Source organism: Thalassophryne amazonica, chromosome 20, assembly GCF_902500255.1.
Source record: "Thalassophryne amazonica chromosome 20, fThaAma1.1, whole genome shotgun sequence".
Classification (NCBI taxonomy): domain Eukaryota; kingdom Metazoa; phylum Chordata; class Actinopteri; order Batrachoidiformes; family Batrachoididae; genus Thalassophryne; species Thalassophryne amazonica.
The window spans coordinates 69,397,128-69,413,923 of record NC_047122.1 but is presented as its reverse complement, the minus strand read 5'-3'; the positions used below and the strand labels follow the sequence as shown (position 1 = coordinate 69,413,923).

Here is a 16,796-nt window from a genome sequence, read left to right as displayed (position 1 = left end):
AACTGGGAGACCCTTGCCGAAAACCACACTGAGTGGAAGCGCACCATCATTAAGGGAACAGCCCACATGGAGAAACAACGATGCTGTGAAGTAGAGTACAAGAGACAGCAACGTAAAGAGCGGCTTCTCCTTCCTCACTCACCACCCACTGTTCCCTGCACAAAGTGTTCCCGACTCTTCCATTCTGCTCTGGGTCTGAGCAGCCACATACGACATCGTCACCCCTTGAACAACTGAGGTTGATCTGACATGGTCCTTTAATGCTCGAAAACGAGATTATGCCAGTGATGATGATGATGATGCAGTGCGTAGGTGCGTGAGCATGTATATGTAAAACCAAAACAAGAACTAAACAAAAAGGTGGTACCTGTAGGAACCAGCAGCGAGAGAGAATGGTGCTGGTAGTGATGTGTCCAGCTCATAGAGCGAAACCCCGTGTTGGTGCGTGTATTGCTTTGTGAAAGTCACATGACCGATACAGGAACTGTTTCGAACTGACACTGAGACACCAAAGTGCCCAAACTGTGTTTATAAGGAAGCATATCTGTCAATGGGATCCATCTGCCAAAAGAATCTTGAATCGTTTGCGGTGTATCATTAAATTTACCAAACGTCATGGAGCAGCAGCAAACAAAAAGGAAAGTTTCCGCCGTGTGGGATCATTTTGATGTCATATCGGAAAATAAGGTGTGTTTTAATTTCCTTGTTTCATCCAGCTCCTCTCAGAGTTTCCACTTGATCTTTCTGAATTTGTATTAATTTCAAAGTGACTCTGAATTTGCTATTCATATTATTTTCTGCAGGTTAAATGTCGCATTTGTTCAGTAGAATTTTCCTATTTAAACAAGAGCACCTCCTCAATGAGACATTATAGGACCAGACATGAGAATGAAGTCCCAGATACACCCAGGATGAACTCAGGTATACAGCCAGTCTACAACTTACTCACAGTTAAGTTATTGATAATTAATTCAGGAAGCAGATGCTGGATGAGGCTCTGCTGAGTTTCATCCTGAAGGTCTGCCAGCCCCTCAGCAATGTGGAGAGTGAAGGGTTCAAGGAACTGGTTCAGGTCCTTCAGCCCTCATATTCAGCATTATTTGTTTGTTGTTTGGGAATCATGTCCTGAAATGCCACATTGTTGTTTTTAGATGACCTTTGGCAACATCTCGACATCGAAGGGGACAGGCAGACCAAAAGTGCCACAGCTGAAGCCATCCAGGAGGTGCAGAGGTACCTGGCAGAGGGTCCCAGAATCCTCTGAGATACCGGGACAACCACAAGACAGTATTTCAAAACCTCTTCCAGCTGTCATTACAGTTTCTCTGCACTCAGCCTCATCTGTGCCCTGTGAGCGGGTGGTTTCTGAAGCTGGAGAAGTCGCATCAAACAAGCGTAACAGACTCAAAGACTTTGGAACAACTTCTTTTTTGAATAAAAATTTGTAAAAAGAAAATAAAGTCCCAGTCCACAAGCATCCTCATTCACAACATGTTCACTTAGAGTTTCACGTTATGATACATGTTCACATTATTTATTATTATTTAAGAATTTAAATTTAAATGAACATATGAAATGATACAAAATGAAATACAATGACTTCGATTATATTATTGTATATACGTGGACATGAAATCCATGTTAGTTGAGTCTGTCAACTCTGGTGCCTGTAGGGATTTTTAAGGTCCAGCAGGTGTCAGTATTCAGTGACACAGTATCAATACAGTTTGGCAATGTCTCGAAATGTTTCATGACACCTCATCAACCCATCACTAGTTGCTGGACTCCTGCTTTTATAATGAGCCCCAAGTGATTCCAATTAGACATGGCCCCGCCCCTGCAGAGGCTGTGACAGAGCAGAGCAGTGACGTGAGAGGAGATGTGTGTAGGAATGCTCTTATTGTGATCCTGCACATTATGCTTCATGTTGGCAACACATATTAAAACATCAATAAATGTTTGTGCACGTGGGCATCATGCACGAAGACAGATGAGTTCAGGTGTACGTTCATGGAGCTCACCACATGTCAGCTGCTGTGCTGAGAGGTTCATAGTTGATCACCTCAGGAGCTGAGAGAAGCAGATGACAGACAATCAGTCCACCGGAAGACCAAACCCACATCCTGCACCCCCATAACAGCAGTCAGTGACCTTCAGTGATGAGACTTGAATCGTTTTTCATCACTTCCAGAATCAGCACGTAGCAGGAAAGTGAAGAACTGAAAGCCTGCAGTATCCTCTGCATTTATCATGCTTTGTCACATACAGAATACAATCTGTGCAGATTTTTTAACACATCTACCAACAAAACACATTCATAATGTTTAAACATTACAGACATTATGGACTGTTTTTAGGCGTTTTAATCAATGCTAGTTTCACCTCAATAGCCAGCTAACATGGAGCCTCACACAAGAACCCCTCAGAGGAGCAGATCATAAATGACAAGTGGTTTCAGAGAATTTGGACCCTTCACAGGATATTTTGCAATTTTCATGAGTACAAATGAAATTCACAAGTGGTCTCCACGTGTAATGGCACTATTGGTCATCCATATTTGTTTTCAGTAAATATGTCACTATTTGAAAAGGTTTTTGTTTGTTAATTGATCACAGGTGCACTGATGAGCCGACTGGATGAGCAGGCTGAAAAAGGTGCTGACAGGAAAAGGAACACAAGGTGGCAGCAAACAAGCATCTGACAGAATGTGGAAAGGAGCTACAGTGAACATGACAAATGACATCATCCAAAAAAACACATGATAATGAACAGCACATTTTTATTTTATTTATTTAATTATTTATTGTTTATCCTTTGGCTTGGTATGACATGTTTTTAGACTTTTTAGATGTTTTAACTCTTCTTGCTTTTTATTTTTGTCTTGGAGCCATCCTTGTTCTTTTAGCCTTGGCTCTGTTCTGATTTTGTCTTGTTCTGTGTGTTTACAAAACAAGATGACTCACTCACTATAAACCAAGTTCACACAAGGGTAGAATAATAATAAATTGAATCTGAATCTGAACCTGAAAAAGAAAAGCCTGAATAAGTAGGGACCAGAGGACAGTGTGTAGGAACTACAAGAACACACATGGATGACAAAACACACTCACGTGCATGACAGACAAGAGACAAAGACGACACCTGCATATGATTTGGGAGGGGCGCATGGAGACTCACACATGCACCCACTCATAGCTCCCCGCACACACTCACATCCATACCCACACACACAACTGAAGGACACATGAACATGGACCGGGAGGGTGGCATGCCCAAACACACTCGTGCATTCACACACACAAGACCTAAAGAAGACAAGAGGTAAACAAGGGTATAAAAGGGACATAGGGACAGGAACCACATAAAAAAGAACCCAAAAACCCGAGACCAGAACAGAACCCCAACACTTAGACCTCAACAATTTTTAGAAGAGGAACTCAACTCTTTTATTTCCTGTTAATAATATAAATGTTAATTTACTGCCTTAATGTATTTATAAATTGTTCATGTTCTTGTTATCATATACACACTATTATTATTATCAGTATTATTAGGGCCTCTTGCACCATGGGTCTACTCCAAACAGGAAGTCAGCGATTTTGAATTTTCGTGTCATTTTGCCATGATTTCCACACGTTATATTTGAACGAACTCCTCCTAGCGATTTTGTCCAATGCACTTCAAATTTCTTTCACAGCATGCAGAGATGATACTGACCAAAAGTTATCGAAAGCTTTTCTCTATGTTGAAGGGTGTGGCCGCTATGGCGCCGCCATTTTGACCCTTCGCCATGGAACATCAAGTCATGATAACTCCTTCATGCTTTACCTGATTGACTTGAAACTTCACATGTATGATGACGGTTGACCCCTGAACACACCCAGCCTCTCTGTTTGTACACTGAGCGCCCCCGAGTGGATGAACTATCAATATATCATAGCTCCTTCATGCATTGTGTGATTTGCTTGAAATTTTAACTGTGTGATGAGTGGTTGCCCCTGTATGCACACGCCCACATCTGGTCACAAGGGGATGCGCTGGCCTCGGTAAGTGGTCGCGTGGATCAAAGGCCCATATATGACTGCTTGCAGTCCTAGTTTTATTTTATTATTACTTCTGTTTTTTTTTTCATTTGATTTTTAAATAGACCACAATAGAAATAAGTGTTTTCAATTTCTTGTGTCATCCGTGTATTTTTAATGTATTTACAATTATATTATGTACTTACATTGAACAAAACTGACTAAACCAATTCAACTACAAAAACACAATAAATCAGGAACACTAACAACACTATTAAACTAACATGAAACACAATAACAACATTTAAAACCCCAAAACCCTGAACTCCCATGGTGCATTGCAGCACAATGTCCACTGTTTACTGGTGAGCTAAAATTGCTAATTTCTCCAAAAATATTTGTCCTATCAACTTTCTATTTTCAGTGTTCATCCTTCACCCAAAATACATAAGCATACCAAATGGCAAATGTCAGCTCTCAGTTTCTGTGTGATTGAAGCCACACACACACACACACACACACACACACACACACACACACACACACACACACACACACACACACACACACACACACACACACACACACACACACACACACACACAGAGGCCACTTGGCTTACAGTTTTTTTTAATTGCTAAAACACAAAACCCAATTCTCTAAACCAAATGACCAGTTCTCTAAACACATTTAATAAAACTAGCCCCATTTGCCAAAACCACAACATTTCACATGAAGACAAATTCACAAAACGCAGTCCTCCTTTTGTCATAAATCTATCAATCAATCAATCAAACTTTATTTGTATAGCCCTTTACAACAATGAGTACTGAACTGCTTCACTGAAGTGCTTCACATCAATGCATAAACTCAACAACAAATGAACAACCACAATAAAACTATGTACTAAAAGCAACTCTGAACAAATAGGTTTTTAGTTTAGCTTTGAACAGAGACAGAGTACTTATCGAGCACAACTCAATGGGCAATGAGTACCAAAGTCTAGGCCCAGCCACCGCAAATGATCGGTCTCCCCACTGTTTGCTCTTGGTCCTGGGGACCTCCAGCTGATGCTGACTGGAGGACCGCAAAGTTCTTGTTGGTGTGTGTGCAGCTAACAACTCACACAGGTAGGAAGGTGCAAGTCCGTGTACACAACCCCTGGCAAAAATTATGGAATCACCGGCCTCTGAGGATGTTCATTCAGTTGTTTAAATCTGTAGAAAAAAAGCAGATCACAGATCACATGACACAAAACTAAAGTCATTTCAAATGGCAACTTTCTGGCTTTAAGAAACACTATAAGAAATCAAGAAAAATAATTGTGGCAGTCAGTAACGGTTACTTTTTTAGACCAAGCAGAGGGAAAAAAATATGGAATCACTCAATTCTGAGGAATAAATTATGGAATCATGAAAAACAAAAGAACGCTCCAACACATCACTAGTATTTTGTTGCACCACCTCTGGCTTTTCTAACAGCTTGCAGTCTCTGAGGCATGGACTTAATGAGTGACAAACAGTACTCTTCATCAATCTGGCTCCAACTTTCTCTGATTGCTGTTGCCAGATCAGCTTTGCAGGTTGGAGCCTTGTCATGGACCATTTTCTTCAACTTCCACCAAAGATTTTCAATTGGATTAAGATCCGGACTATTTGCAGGCCATAACATTGACCCTATGTGTCTTTTTGCAAGGAATGTTTTCACAGTTTTTGCTCTATGGCAAGATGCATTATCATCTTGAAAAATGATTTCATCATCCCCAAACATCCTTTCAATTGATGGGATAAGAAAAGTGTCCAAAATATCAACGTAAACTTGTGCATTTATTGATGATGTAATGACAGCCATCTCCCCAGTGGCTTTACCTGACATGCAGCCCCATATCATCAATGACTGTGGAAATTTACATGTTCTCTTCAGGCAGTCATCTTTATAAATCTCATTGGAACGGCACCAAACTAAAGTTACAGCATCATCACCTTGCCCAATGCAGATTCGAGATTCATCACTGAATATGACTTTCATCCAATCATCCACAGTCCAAGATTGCTTTTCCTTAGCCCATTGTAACCTTGTTTTTTTCTGTTTAGGTGTTAATGATGGCTTTCATTTAGCTTTTCTGTATGTAAATCCCATTTCCTTTAGGCGGTTTCTTACAGTCGGTCACAGACGTTGACTCCAGTTTCCTCCCATTCGTTCCTCATTTGTTTTGTTGTGCATTTTCGATTTTTGAGACATAGTGCTTTAAGTTTTCTGTCTTGACGCTTTGATGTCTTCCTTGGTCTACCAGTATGTTTGCCTTTAACAACCTTCCCATGTTGTTTGTATTTGGTCCAGAGTTTAGACACAGCTGACTGTGAACAACCAACATCTTTTGCAACATTGCGTGATGATTTACTCTCTTTTAAGAGTTTGATAATCCTCTCCTTTGTTTTAATTGACATCTCTCGTGTTGGAGCCATGATTCATGTCAGTCCACTTGGTGCAACAGCTCTCCAAGGTGTGATCACTCCTTTTTAGATGCAGACTAACGAGCAGATCTGATTTGATGCAGGTGTTAGTTTTGGGGATGAAAATTTACAGGGTGATTCCATAATTTATTCCTCAGAATTGAGTGAGTCCATATTTTTTCCCTCTGCTTGGTCTAAAAAAGTAACCGTTACTGACTGCCACAATTTTTTCCCTGATTTCTTATAGTGTTTCTTAAAGCCAGAAAGTTGTCATTTGAAATGACTTTAGTTTTGTGTCATGTCTGTGATCTGCTTTTTTTCTACAAAATTAAACAACTGAATGAACATCCTCCGAGGCCGGTGATTCCATAATTATTGCCAGGGGTTGTAGCTTTAAAAACAAACATTAAAAGTTTAAAATCAATTCTGAAGCGGACTGGGAGCCAGTGAAGACTAAACAGCTCAGGAGTAATGTGACTGTGTTTGTGAGTGTTTGTCAGAAGGCGGGCTGCAGTATTTTGAACCATCTGCAGACGTTGGAGACAGCTCTGGTTGACACCCACATACAGTGCATTACAATAGTCTATCCTGGAGTTGATGAATGCATGCATAGCCTAGGTCCATCCGTGAAAGGAAAGGTTTGACTTTGGCCAGAAGACGAAGCTGAAAAAAGCTGGCTTTCACCACACTGTCAATTTGTTTGTCAAATTTTAAATATTTATCAAATTTGACCCCCAGATTTCTTACAACTGACTGACGGTAAGGAGCAAGATCATTTAAGTCAGGTAGAGCATCACCAGGTTTCAAGCCAAACAAAATGCACTCAGTTTTGCTCTCACTGAGGTGCAAAAAGTTCTGCGAAAGCCAGTGTTTAATGTCTGACAATGCATTTTGCATGGACAGCAGTGCACAGGACCTGTTGTGTGTGACTGGCAGATACATTTGTAAATCATTGGCATAGAAATGAAAAGACATATTGTGTTTGAATAAGACAGAACTCAGTGGCAACATGTATAGGGAGAACAGCAAAGGACCAAGAATGGAACCTTGGGGCACGCCTGTAGTTAGGGGAACAGTAGAGGAGGAGAGATCATTCATCATGACCCTAATGCTCCTATCAGTCAGATAAGACTGACACCACTTTAACACAGTGCCCCAGAGTCCAACCTGTTCTCGCAAACGTCTGCAGAGGAGAGAGTGATCCACAGTGTCAAATGCTGCAGTTAGAGCCAACATGACCAGCAGCATGGGTCTTTTCGAGTCCAGACACATGAGGATGTCATTCTACACCTTCAACAGAGCAGACTCAGTGCTGTGACAAGACCTGAAACCAGACTGAAATTTTTCAAGAATCTGATTTTGTTCTAAAAACTCTTCCAACTGTATAAAAACAACTTTTTCTAAAACCTTGGACAAAAAGATAAATTTGAGATCAGCCTAAAATTTGCCAGGACAGAGGGATCCAGATTGGGTTTCTTAAGTAGTGGTCTGACAACAGCATGTTTAAACACTTGTGGAACTGTTCCAGAGCTAAGACAACTGTTGATAAATGAGATGAGGCATGGCCCAACAGAAGTAAAGACCTCTTTTAATAACTTAGCGGGAATTATGTCCAATGGACAATAACCAGGTGAAATGCTCTGCACCACCTCAGAGAGGAGCGAGAGAGACACATTCTGCTCAAAGTGATCTAGAGTCGCTACTGGGACTGTGGGACAGACCACTTCTACACAGACACCAGAGTTATTTACAATGTTGTCTCTTACTGCTGCTACCTTATCAGTGAAAAATTTGAGAAATTTTTCACAGGTTGAGACGGAGACATCTGCCAACACTGTCGGTGGATTTACGACTGAGTTGATGGTGTTAAATAACACTCTAGGATTACTAGAGCTGTTAGTAATGACCCGGGAAGATACTGAGATTTAGCCAAAGTGACTGCTCGTTGATACTCCACCAGCCTGGCATGCAGAATTTCTAAAGAGACCTGCAGACGATCCCTTTTCCATCTGTGTTCAGCCTGTCTGCAGCTCCTGCGCAGGGCTCTCGTGATATCATTTCGCCAGGGGTCCAGTTTGGGCTTTGTGGATTTGCATCTTAACGGTGCAATGGTGCCCAATATCCTGGAGCAGGTGGAGGTGAAGGAGATGATGAAGTCATCTGGAGGCAGTGAGATGCTATCCACAGAGTGCAAATGAGTATCCATGAAGGCAGATGCAAACTCTGCAGCTGTGGAGGAGGTGATGGTCCGGCGAGCACACGCAGAAATTGAGGACTTGGTTATTGGACTTGGAGCAACAAAATCAAACAGCACAGGTATATGGTCTGAATATGGGTGGCTGCTGTCCCTTTACAAGTCAATGACAGTCCATGTGAAATGACCAAATCTAGCGTATGTCCAAGCTCGTGTGTGGGACAGTCAACATGCTGGGTCAGATTGAAAGAGTCAATTAGACATTTAAATTCCTTAGCCAATTGGTTATGAGGGCAGCAAACATGAATGTTGAAGTCCCCATAGATCAGTATGTTGTCATATTTAGGCAGAATGTCTGATTAAAAAGTCAGAGAACTCAGAAATAAAATCGTAATTGTACTTCGGGGGGCGATAGATGGCAGCACACAGTAGAGGGGATGTGAAACTTATTACAAACAGTTGTGCTTCAAATGTGGAAAAGTCACTACCTTGGATAAGATGGCATTTCCAGTCCTGTTTGTAAACTGTGGCCAATCCACCACCATGGCCCAAAGCTCGAAGGGCGCTAAACAAGGAGTATCCGGAGGGAAGGATCTCCGTAAAAGCGCCGTTATCACCTTGTTTCAGCCACGTCTCAGTCACCAAAAGCAGATCCAAATCATTCGTGCAAATGAAATCATTGAGTATAAATGTCTTATTAGTGAGGGATCTGGCATTTACAAGAGCAGAATGCAGTGTACTGAGGGATGCAGTTTGCCGGTCAGCGCAGAGGATTGGACGGAGATTCCCCAGTATGCGGCCCCGGCTCTAAACACATTTTGCCTTGCTGGAACACAAGTTGCATAAAACTCTGGTCAGATTCTCAATTTAAAGCTCAAGTGATGCAAAATGCTTGCCACAGTCAGCAAAACCTGAACACAATGTACACACCTGGCTTCATTCATTAAACATAACGACTCAGAATTGTAGACACTTGTTGCAAATGATGTGACCACACCTATAGAAGCCAGTTTAGAGTGCACAGTTTGCTGAAGGTTCCAAACGTATACAGTGCCACAATGGACAGAGGCGGGAGCGGGCCAAGGAGGGGGAGAGGAGCAGGCCAAGGAAGGAGAGAGAGGAGCAGGCCAAGGAGGGAGAGAGAGGAGCAGGCCAAGGAAGGAGAGAGGGGAGCAGGCCAAGGAGGGAGAAGAGCAGGCCAAGGAGGGAGAGCAGCAGGCCAAGGAGGGAGACGAGCAGGCCAAGGAGGGGGAGAGGAGCGGGCCAAGGAGGGAGAGGAGCAGGCCAAGGAGGGAGAGGAGCAGGCCAAGGAGGGACAGCAAGGCAAACTCGCACCATCATGCCTGCAACGTAGATGAGGTCCTGTGGCCTGACCCAGCTCGACAACGTGATGCCGCACAATGATATGTGTGTGTGTGTGGTATAGTTCAAAAAAACCATCACACCCTGAACATTGTGTCTTCAATGAGTATTGTGTGTAATGGATCCTCTGTAGTGTTTGCACTGAGTTGTGATACAGTACAGTAGTGTACATACTGTATTCTCTGTAGATTTACATACTGTTCATATGAAACACACAAATCTATGAATGCTACAAACAGTAATATACGAGGTCTGTTAGAAAAGTATCCGACCTTTTTTTAGTTTTTTCAAAAACCTGATGGATTTGAATCATGTGTGCTTGCATGAGCCAACCTTGAACCTTCGTGCGCATGAGTGATTTTTTTCATGCCTGTCGGTTGCGTCATTTGCTAGTAAGCAGCCTTTGTGTGAGGATGGGTGGAGTCTCTCGTCGTTTTTTCTTTGCAAGGAAATGGCGGAACAACTGGAGCAGCGCGACTGCATCACATTTTGCCAGAAACTGGGCCACAGCCAGGTGGAAACCATTCGGATTATTCAGACGACTTTCGGTGACAATCCTCTGGGCATCACACAGATTAAGGCGCGGTACAACCGGTTTAAAGACGTTCGCACAACGGTGGAGAGCGAGCCGCGCTCCGGTCAGCCATCAACATGCTGAAATGACTGGATCATTTCCAAAGTGAACGCTGTGATGATGTGGGACCGTCGTGTGACTATCCGAGAAATTGCAGAAGAGGTGGACATCAGCACTTTTTCGGCACATTCCACTGTGACAGAAGATTTTGCCATGAAAAGAGTTGCAGCGAAATTCATCGGCACGAAGCTGATGGCACATCAAAAGCGCCACCGTGTTGAAGTCTCACAGGACATGTTGGGACATGCCCAGCTCGTCCACAATTTCTTGGATAGTCACACGACTGAAAAGCCACGGAAAGCCGTCTGAATCATCCGAAATGGTGGAAGAGGTGAGCATGTCACAACATGTCCTGTGAGACTTCAACACGGTGGCGCTTTTGCTGTGCCATCACCTTCGTGCCGATGAATTTCTTCTGTCACAGTGGAATGTGCCGAAAAAGTGCTGATGTCCACCTCTTCCGCAATTTCTCGGATAGTCACACAACGGTCCCACATCACCACAGCGTTCACTTTGGAAATGATCTGGTCATTTTAGCATGTTGATGGCCGACCGGAGCGTGGCTTGCTCTCCACCGTTGTGCGGCCGTCTTTAAACCGGTTGTACCGCTCCTTAATCTGTGTGATGCCCATAGGATCGCCACCAAAAGCCGTTTGAATAATCCGAATGGTTTCCACCTGGCTGTCGCCCAGTTTCTGGCTAAATTTGATGCAGTCGCGCTGCTCCAGTCATTCCGCCATTTTCCTTGCAAAGAAAAAACGCAGAGAGACTCCACCCATCTTCACACAAAGGCTGCTTACAAGCAAATGACGCAACCGACAGGCGTGAAAAAAAATCACGCATGCGCACGAAGGTTCAAGGTTTGCTCATGCAAGCACACGTGATTCAAATCCATCAGGTTTTTGAAAAAAATAAAAAGGTCGGATACTTTTCTAACAGACCTCGTATTTTGATAACAGATACTGTTCACATAGATATTATGCTTTGGCGGTTGCGAACAAATGTAAAAAGGACATTCTCACACACTGAACATTGTGTTTTCAGTTGTTTTGTTGTAGTGTGTAATGATGCATATAGTGTTGACATGTTTGCAGGCTTTGAGCAGCTGTTTTGGTGTGACAGTTTGTGTTCTGAAAAGAGAAGGTGTGGTTTTGTGTATGTGGCTTTAGAAAAGTGAGTTGTGTTTAGCGTTATGAGAAAATGGGGGAGAGCTTTGTGAAATGTGTTTTAGCAATTTAAAAAAACTGTAATACAGATGGTTACACACCTAGTAAATTATTGGTAGCACGTTTTGCAACCCTAGGTGGTAGTGGCACACCGACTTTCAGGACTCTGGCCCAAGGCCGATCTATCGAATGGAAACTCTCTGGAGAATGTGCACACAAACATTTTGCATAAACTCAATCAAAACAACTAGATAACTGATAAAACGGGCAAATTCTGTTCAGCAGACAACAGTGCAGCTTGTCCTTTATTGGCATTTCTTGAGACCGGCCTCAGGGAACTCCAAGATGCACAATTTTCATTTCTGAGCTCTGACCCAACCTGATTAGCTCCATATCCAGAATCATGGGCGGGTCTTAGGGTACCCTGCTCACCCTCAGAGGCAGTTGGGACGGCCATGGACGGACAAGCCTGCCAGTCACCCGCCAACCACAAATACAAAAATAAATAAATCACAGACTACCATGATTACAATTTGTGCAAATTTTCAATACAAATGATTCATAATAATATTGATAAACACACTGTGCTTTATCTGATTTTACTAAAATAATTATGAATGATTTGGTTGGTTCATGAAATGATCTGGGTAAAATGGAAACATAACACGGAAATGTGTGTAGATCGTTGGCTAATTACGGAAGTACATCACATTCCCTGGATAAAAAAAAAATAGACACCTTGTAATTATGAGATCTTTTCTCATAATTACACGTTATGTTGAGCAATGTTGCGTTTCTGTAACGACTGGAGCTAGCTGTGAACGAAGTGGAAAAAACTATGCTGAACTACAAAATGGATATACAGCGTTTCTTTAATCAAGAACCACGGACGGTCCGAGAAGAGAGTGACAGGAAGCCTGAGTTTCACTGTTCCTGATAACTCACGCTGGGTGTGAGTTGTGTGTCCTGCTGGTAACAATAACAAACGGTCAGTAGAGAATCTTTAGTCTGTACTTGCATTTAGTGCAAAAAGGAGGTGCATGAAGTTTTTAAATCTACTCAGTAGCTCAACATTAGAGGTGCACTTCAACTGCGCTCATTAACCTGTTCCTGCTCTACAGCTCTGCACTTGTTCACGAGTCAGACATAAGAATATTGCTCTTTCCTTCTCAAAATAAGTTATAACTGCATATTTAACAGTTCAAATTTCTAAAAATCCTGGGGGAGAAACCCCTGATTGAATTGGACTTTACACTTCTCACCTAAAAATAAAAGTGTCCCCCTCAAAGCAACACAAGGCCTCTCCACAAGTCTGTGTCTGGTACTGGGATGGATTAGTTCAGTCAGGTGACACCTGACCTCCACTGTCCTGTAAGATGTGGATAGAGGCAGTGACACCTGGACAGGCGCAAAGGCTGATGGGAGCCAGAATGGAAACCATTAGAACCCTTTTCAATATCCACTTTTCTACTTTGTGGTTGTGGGCTAAAGACTGTAAATTCATGGAGGGAGAATACAAACCAATATACGTTGGGGAGCCACTCGTACTCCTGTACTCCTCCCCATGATCAAAGCGATGAGCCAGGCCAAAGTCGATGAGTTTGATGGTGGGATGTGGAGATACTTTTTCTGACAACATGATGTTTTCTGGCTGAAAGGAAAGAATAAAATGTTAAATGTTCCTGTCTTATATAAAAATATTTGTTCCTGTTTTAAACTTCAATTTCAATTTATTTTCATTTATATGGCGCCAAATCACAGCAGAGTTGCCTCAAGGCCATTTACCTCGACCTGATTAGAAATCAGGCAGCTCAGCTGGAACAAGATGGCGCCGTCAGGTGCAGCAGGTATAGTAGCAGCTCTGCTTTGTTTACGCTCTGCTCACAAATACAATGAATTTTAACACCAGCCAATCTTGGACTTTGAAAGACAACCGGATTTTCAACGGTATAGTCAAGCCATCAAAAATGGCCGAGCTAACCAATGCCAACAAACACTTTGGCTATGGGAAATATGCCATTGCCGCTACATTCATTCATCCATACCTCTTTAACTCAGCAAAGAGGTGCTCAAAAACTGTTCTCAAACCACAACAAAGCCTCGCACTTGTCATCACGATCTGTCTCATGCTGTCCGCCGACATCCACCAATGTCCTGGACCTGGTCCGATCAACAACACAACAATAGACAGACCCCACGCCATCAACACCGCAAACAGCAGGAGCACCGCTGGAAACTTACAGGTACTCTCTTTAAGTATGCCATATTATACATCTAGTCTACAAACTTACTCTGATTCCATCTTTCCGGCAAGCACCGGGGTGACACCGATCACCAGCCATGATGGGATGACACACAGACCGAGGTCGGGAAAACCTTGCTCCTGGAGCAGCGTGGATTCGCTGTGTGTGCAGATGCCCAGTCCACAGCGGGCACACCCGAGCCTGAAAGGTCGTCCGGAGGGAGTGGACCTCTCCGGAAACGTCTACAGACCAAGGGCTCAACAGAATCCACGGAATAATCCAAAGAGGGCACGCGGACCAGCAGTATGGGTCGCGCGTGGCAAACCCTCGCAGAAAACTATCGATGACATCAGTGCTCTGCTACCTGGCCTGCAACGTGAGTGTACTGCTGACCAGCAGTCACAGACCAGATCCAACGTAAAGATGAGTAACACTACCTCTACTACGGCCAGTATTAAGCAGCAAGCCACAAAAATGTTTCAAACTGTAAACCATGCAAAAATAATTTGGGGAGAAAAAATGAAACCAAAGGGGATATTTGGAGGGCATCTTAATATAAGAAGTGTTGTACAAAAAAGTGAACAAATCCAGCAGCTACTAACAGACTCTAACCTGGACTATCTCTGCCTATCTGAGACCTGGCTAACACCCACTACACCCTCTGCTATAATCAATGTCCCGGGGTTTAAAATCTATAGGAAGGATAGAGCAAGTGGGAGAGGGGGAGGTGTTATGATATATGTAAGGGAAAATATTAAGAGTGAAGAGATGGAAATTGAAGATGTTATCATTGAGTGTGCTGGAGTGAAAATTACGTTATCTCCAGAGATGCATTTTAACCTCATTGTTGTGTATAGACCTCCCAATGCTAAAGACATATTTTTGAATTCACTGTCAGATATACTCAAAAAGTACAGCGCTAAAGAATTAATAGTAATGGGGGATTGGACTGGCTGAATAAAACACGTAGGAAGAAACTTAAAGAAATTATGAACAGCTTCCATATGACTCAAATGGTGAGCAGCCCTACTAGGATAACCAATTCCACTCAAACACTATTGGATCTAATTTTCACCACTAAACCTGACCGCATAACCAAAACATACAACTTGATAACAGGCTTATCAGACCACAACATCACACTGATTGCACCAAAGATGACAAAATCACGGCATAAAGACCAAAAAGGTGCTCAGAGTTATAAATTCTCACCCTGTATACCTAAAAAAAACTACAAACTTTTAGACAATGAGCTCAAGAATGTCCCTTGGAGTGATATAATCAATTGGACAAACACTGAACAGGCAGGTGATGAACTAATAATGACAATTAAATAAATAATTTCCAAATTCACCATAACTCAGCCCAACAAGAAAAAGGTTAAAGTGAGGGTCCCGTGATTAAATGAGACAAGCTGGGAACTCATGAAAAAAGGGACTCAGCTCTTAAAAGAGCCATTAAAACTGGCCTTAATACTGACCGTATGATTTTTAAAAGCCTTAGAAACAAAGTTACAATGCAGTTCCGAAAGTCTAGAGCAGATTTTTTTTCTAGACATCATTAAAGCCGCTAAAGGGAATACTAGAGAACTCTGGAAATCCATTGATAAACTTACAGGTAAAGTACAAGCAATGAAGGAAAATATAACATTGAATATGGATGGCTCTATCCTCTATGATAAACTGGAAATTGGCAACTGTTTTAACCAGAACTTTATTCAATCAGTGGAAATAATTAACAAGAATTTCCCCCAAAAAATGTACAATGAAATAGTGGTGAACAATCAAAATGAACTAAATCTAGAGCCAACAAATGAAGTAAAAGTAAACAAAATCCTATCTTCATTATCAAGCTCCCGGGCTAAGGACGTCAATGGCTTTGATACAGTTTTTTAAAAAAACACACAAAGACACCCTATGTGCTCCAATAACCAGGCTAATAAATCAGTCAATGGCAGAAATTCACTTTCCTTCGGCCTTGGAAACAGCAATTGTGACACCAATTCACAAAGTTGGCAATAGGCAAGACGTCAATAACTACAGACCAATCAGTATCCTCCCTGTAATATCTAAGATCCTTGAGAAAGTAGTAGGGGAATAACTCACTCAACATCTGGAGGATGAGCAACTACTACATCCCATGCAGTTTGGGTTTCATGCAAATCACTCGACTGAAACTGCCTGCTGCTTGCTCACTGAAACAATAAAATCAAACCTAGACAATGGAGGGGTTGTAGGAGCTATTTTTCTAGATCTCCGTAAGGCGTTTGACACCGTTAGCCACCCCATACTACTGTCGAAATTAACACAATATAAACTGTCTTTAAATACTCTGGCCTGGATTAAGTCCTACCTGTCCGACCGCTCTCAGTGTGTCCACATCAATAACATCAGTTCATCTACAGAAAATATCCATTTTGGTTTGCCACAAGGCTCTAATATTGGCCCTCTCCTTTTCTCACTCTATATAAACGACCTTCCATCTGTATGTGAAGATGTACACGTCCAGATGTACGCAGATGACACGGTCGTTTAAGCCTGGGGGAAGGATGCAGAACAGGTAGCCAATAAACTCACTGTGGCCATGGAGAAGGTAGCCAGGTGGCTACATGACTCATGCCTCACCCTAAACACAAAGAAAACTGCCACAATGTATTTCACTAATAAATGCAAAAAGTCACCCTTTCCCAATATTACAGTAAATGGAGAAACAATTCAGAATG

At 42.4% G+C, this 16,796-nt stretch overlaps 1 protein-coding gene across 1 annotated transcript in view; it reads right to left on the bottom strand.

The window, feature by feature from the left end:
- si:dkey-240h12.4 (death-associated protein kinase 2) overlaps positions 1–16,796 on the bottom strand; it is a 104,370-nt gene that overhangs the window by 28,597 nt on the left and 58,977 nt on the right. Inside the window, exons 5-6 of the mRNA XM_034160545.1 lie at positions 13,353–13,482; positions 2,022–2,070 (exon numbers count right to left, since the gene is read on the bottom strand). Of these exons, the coding sequence (XP_034016436.1) occupies positions 2,022–2,070; positions 13,353–13,482 (179 nt within the window). The remainder of the gene's footprint in view (positions 1–2,021; positions 2,071–13,352; positions 13,483–16,796) is intronic.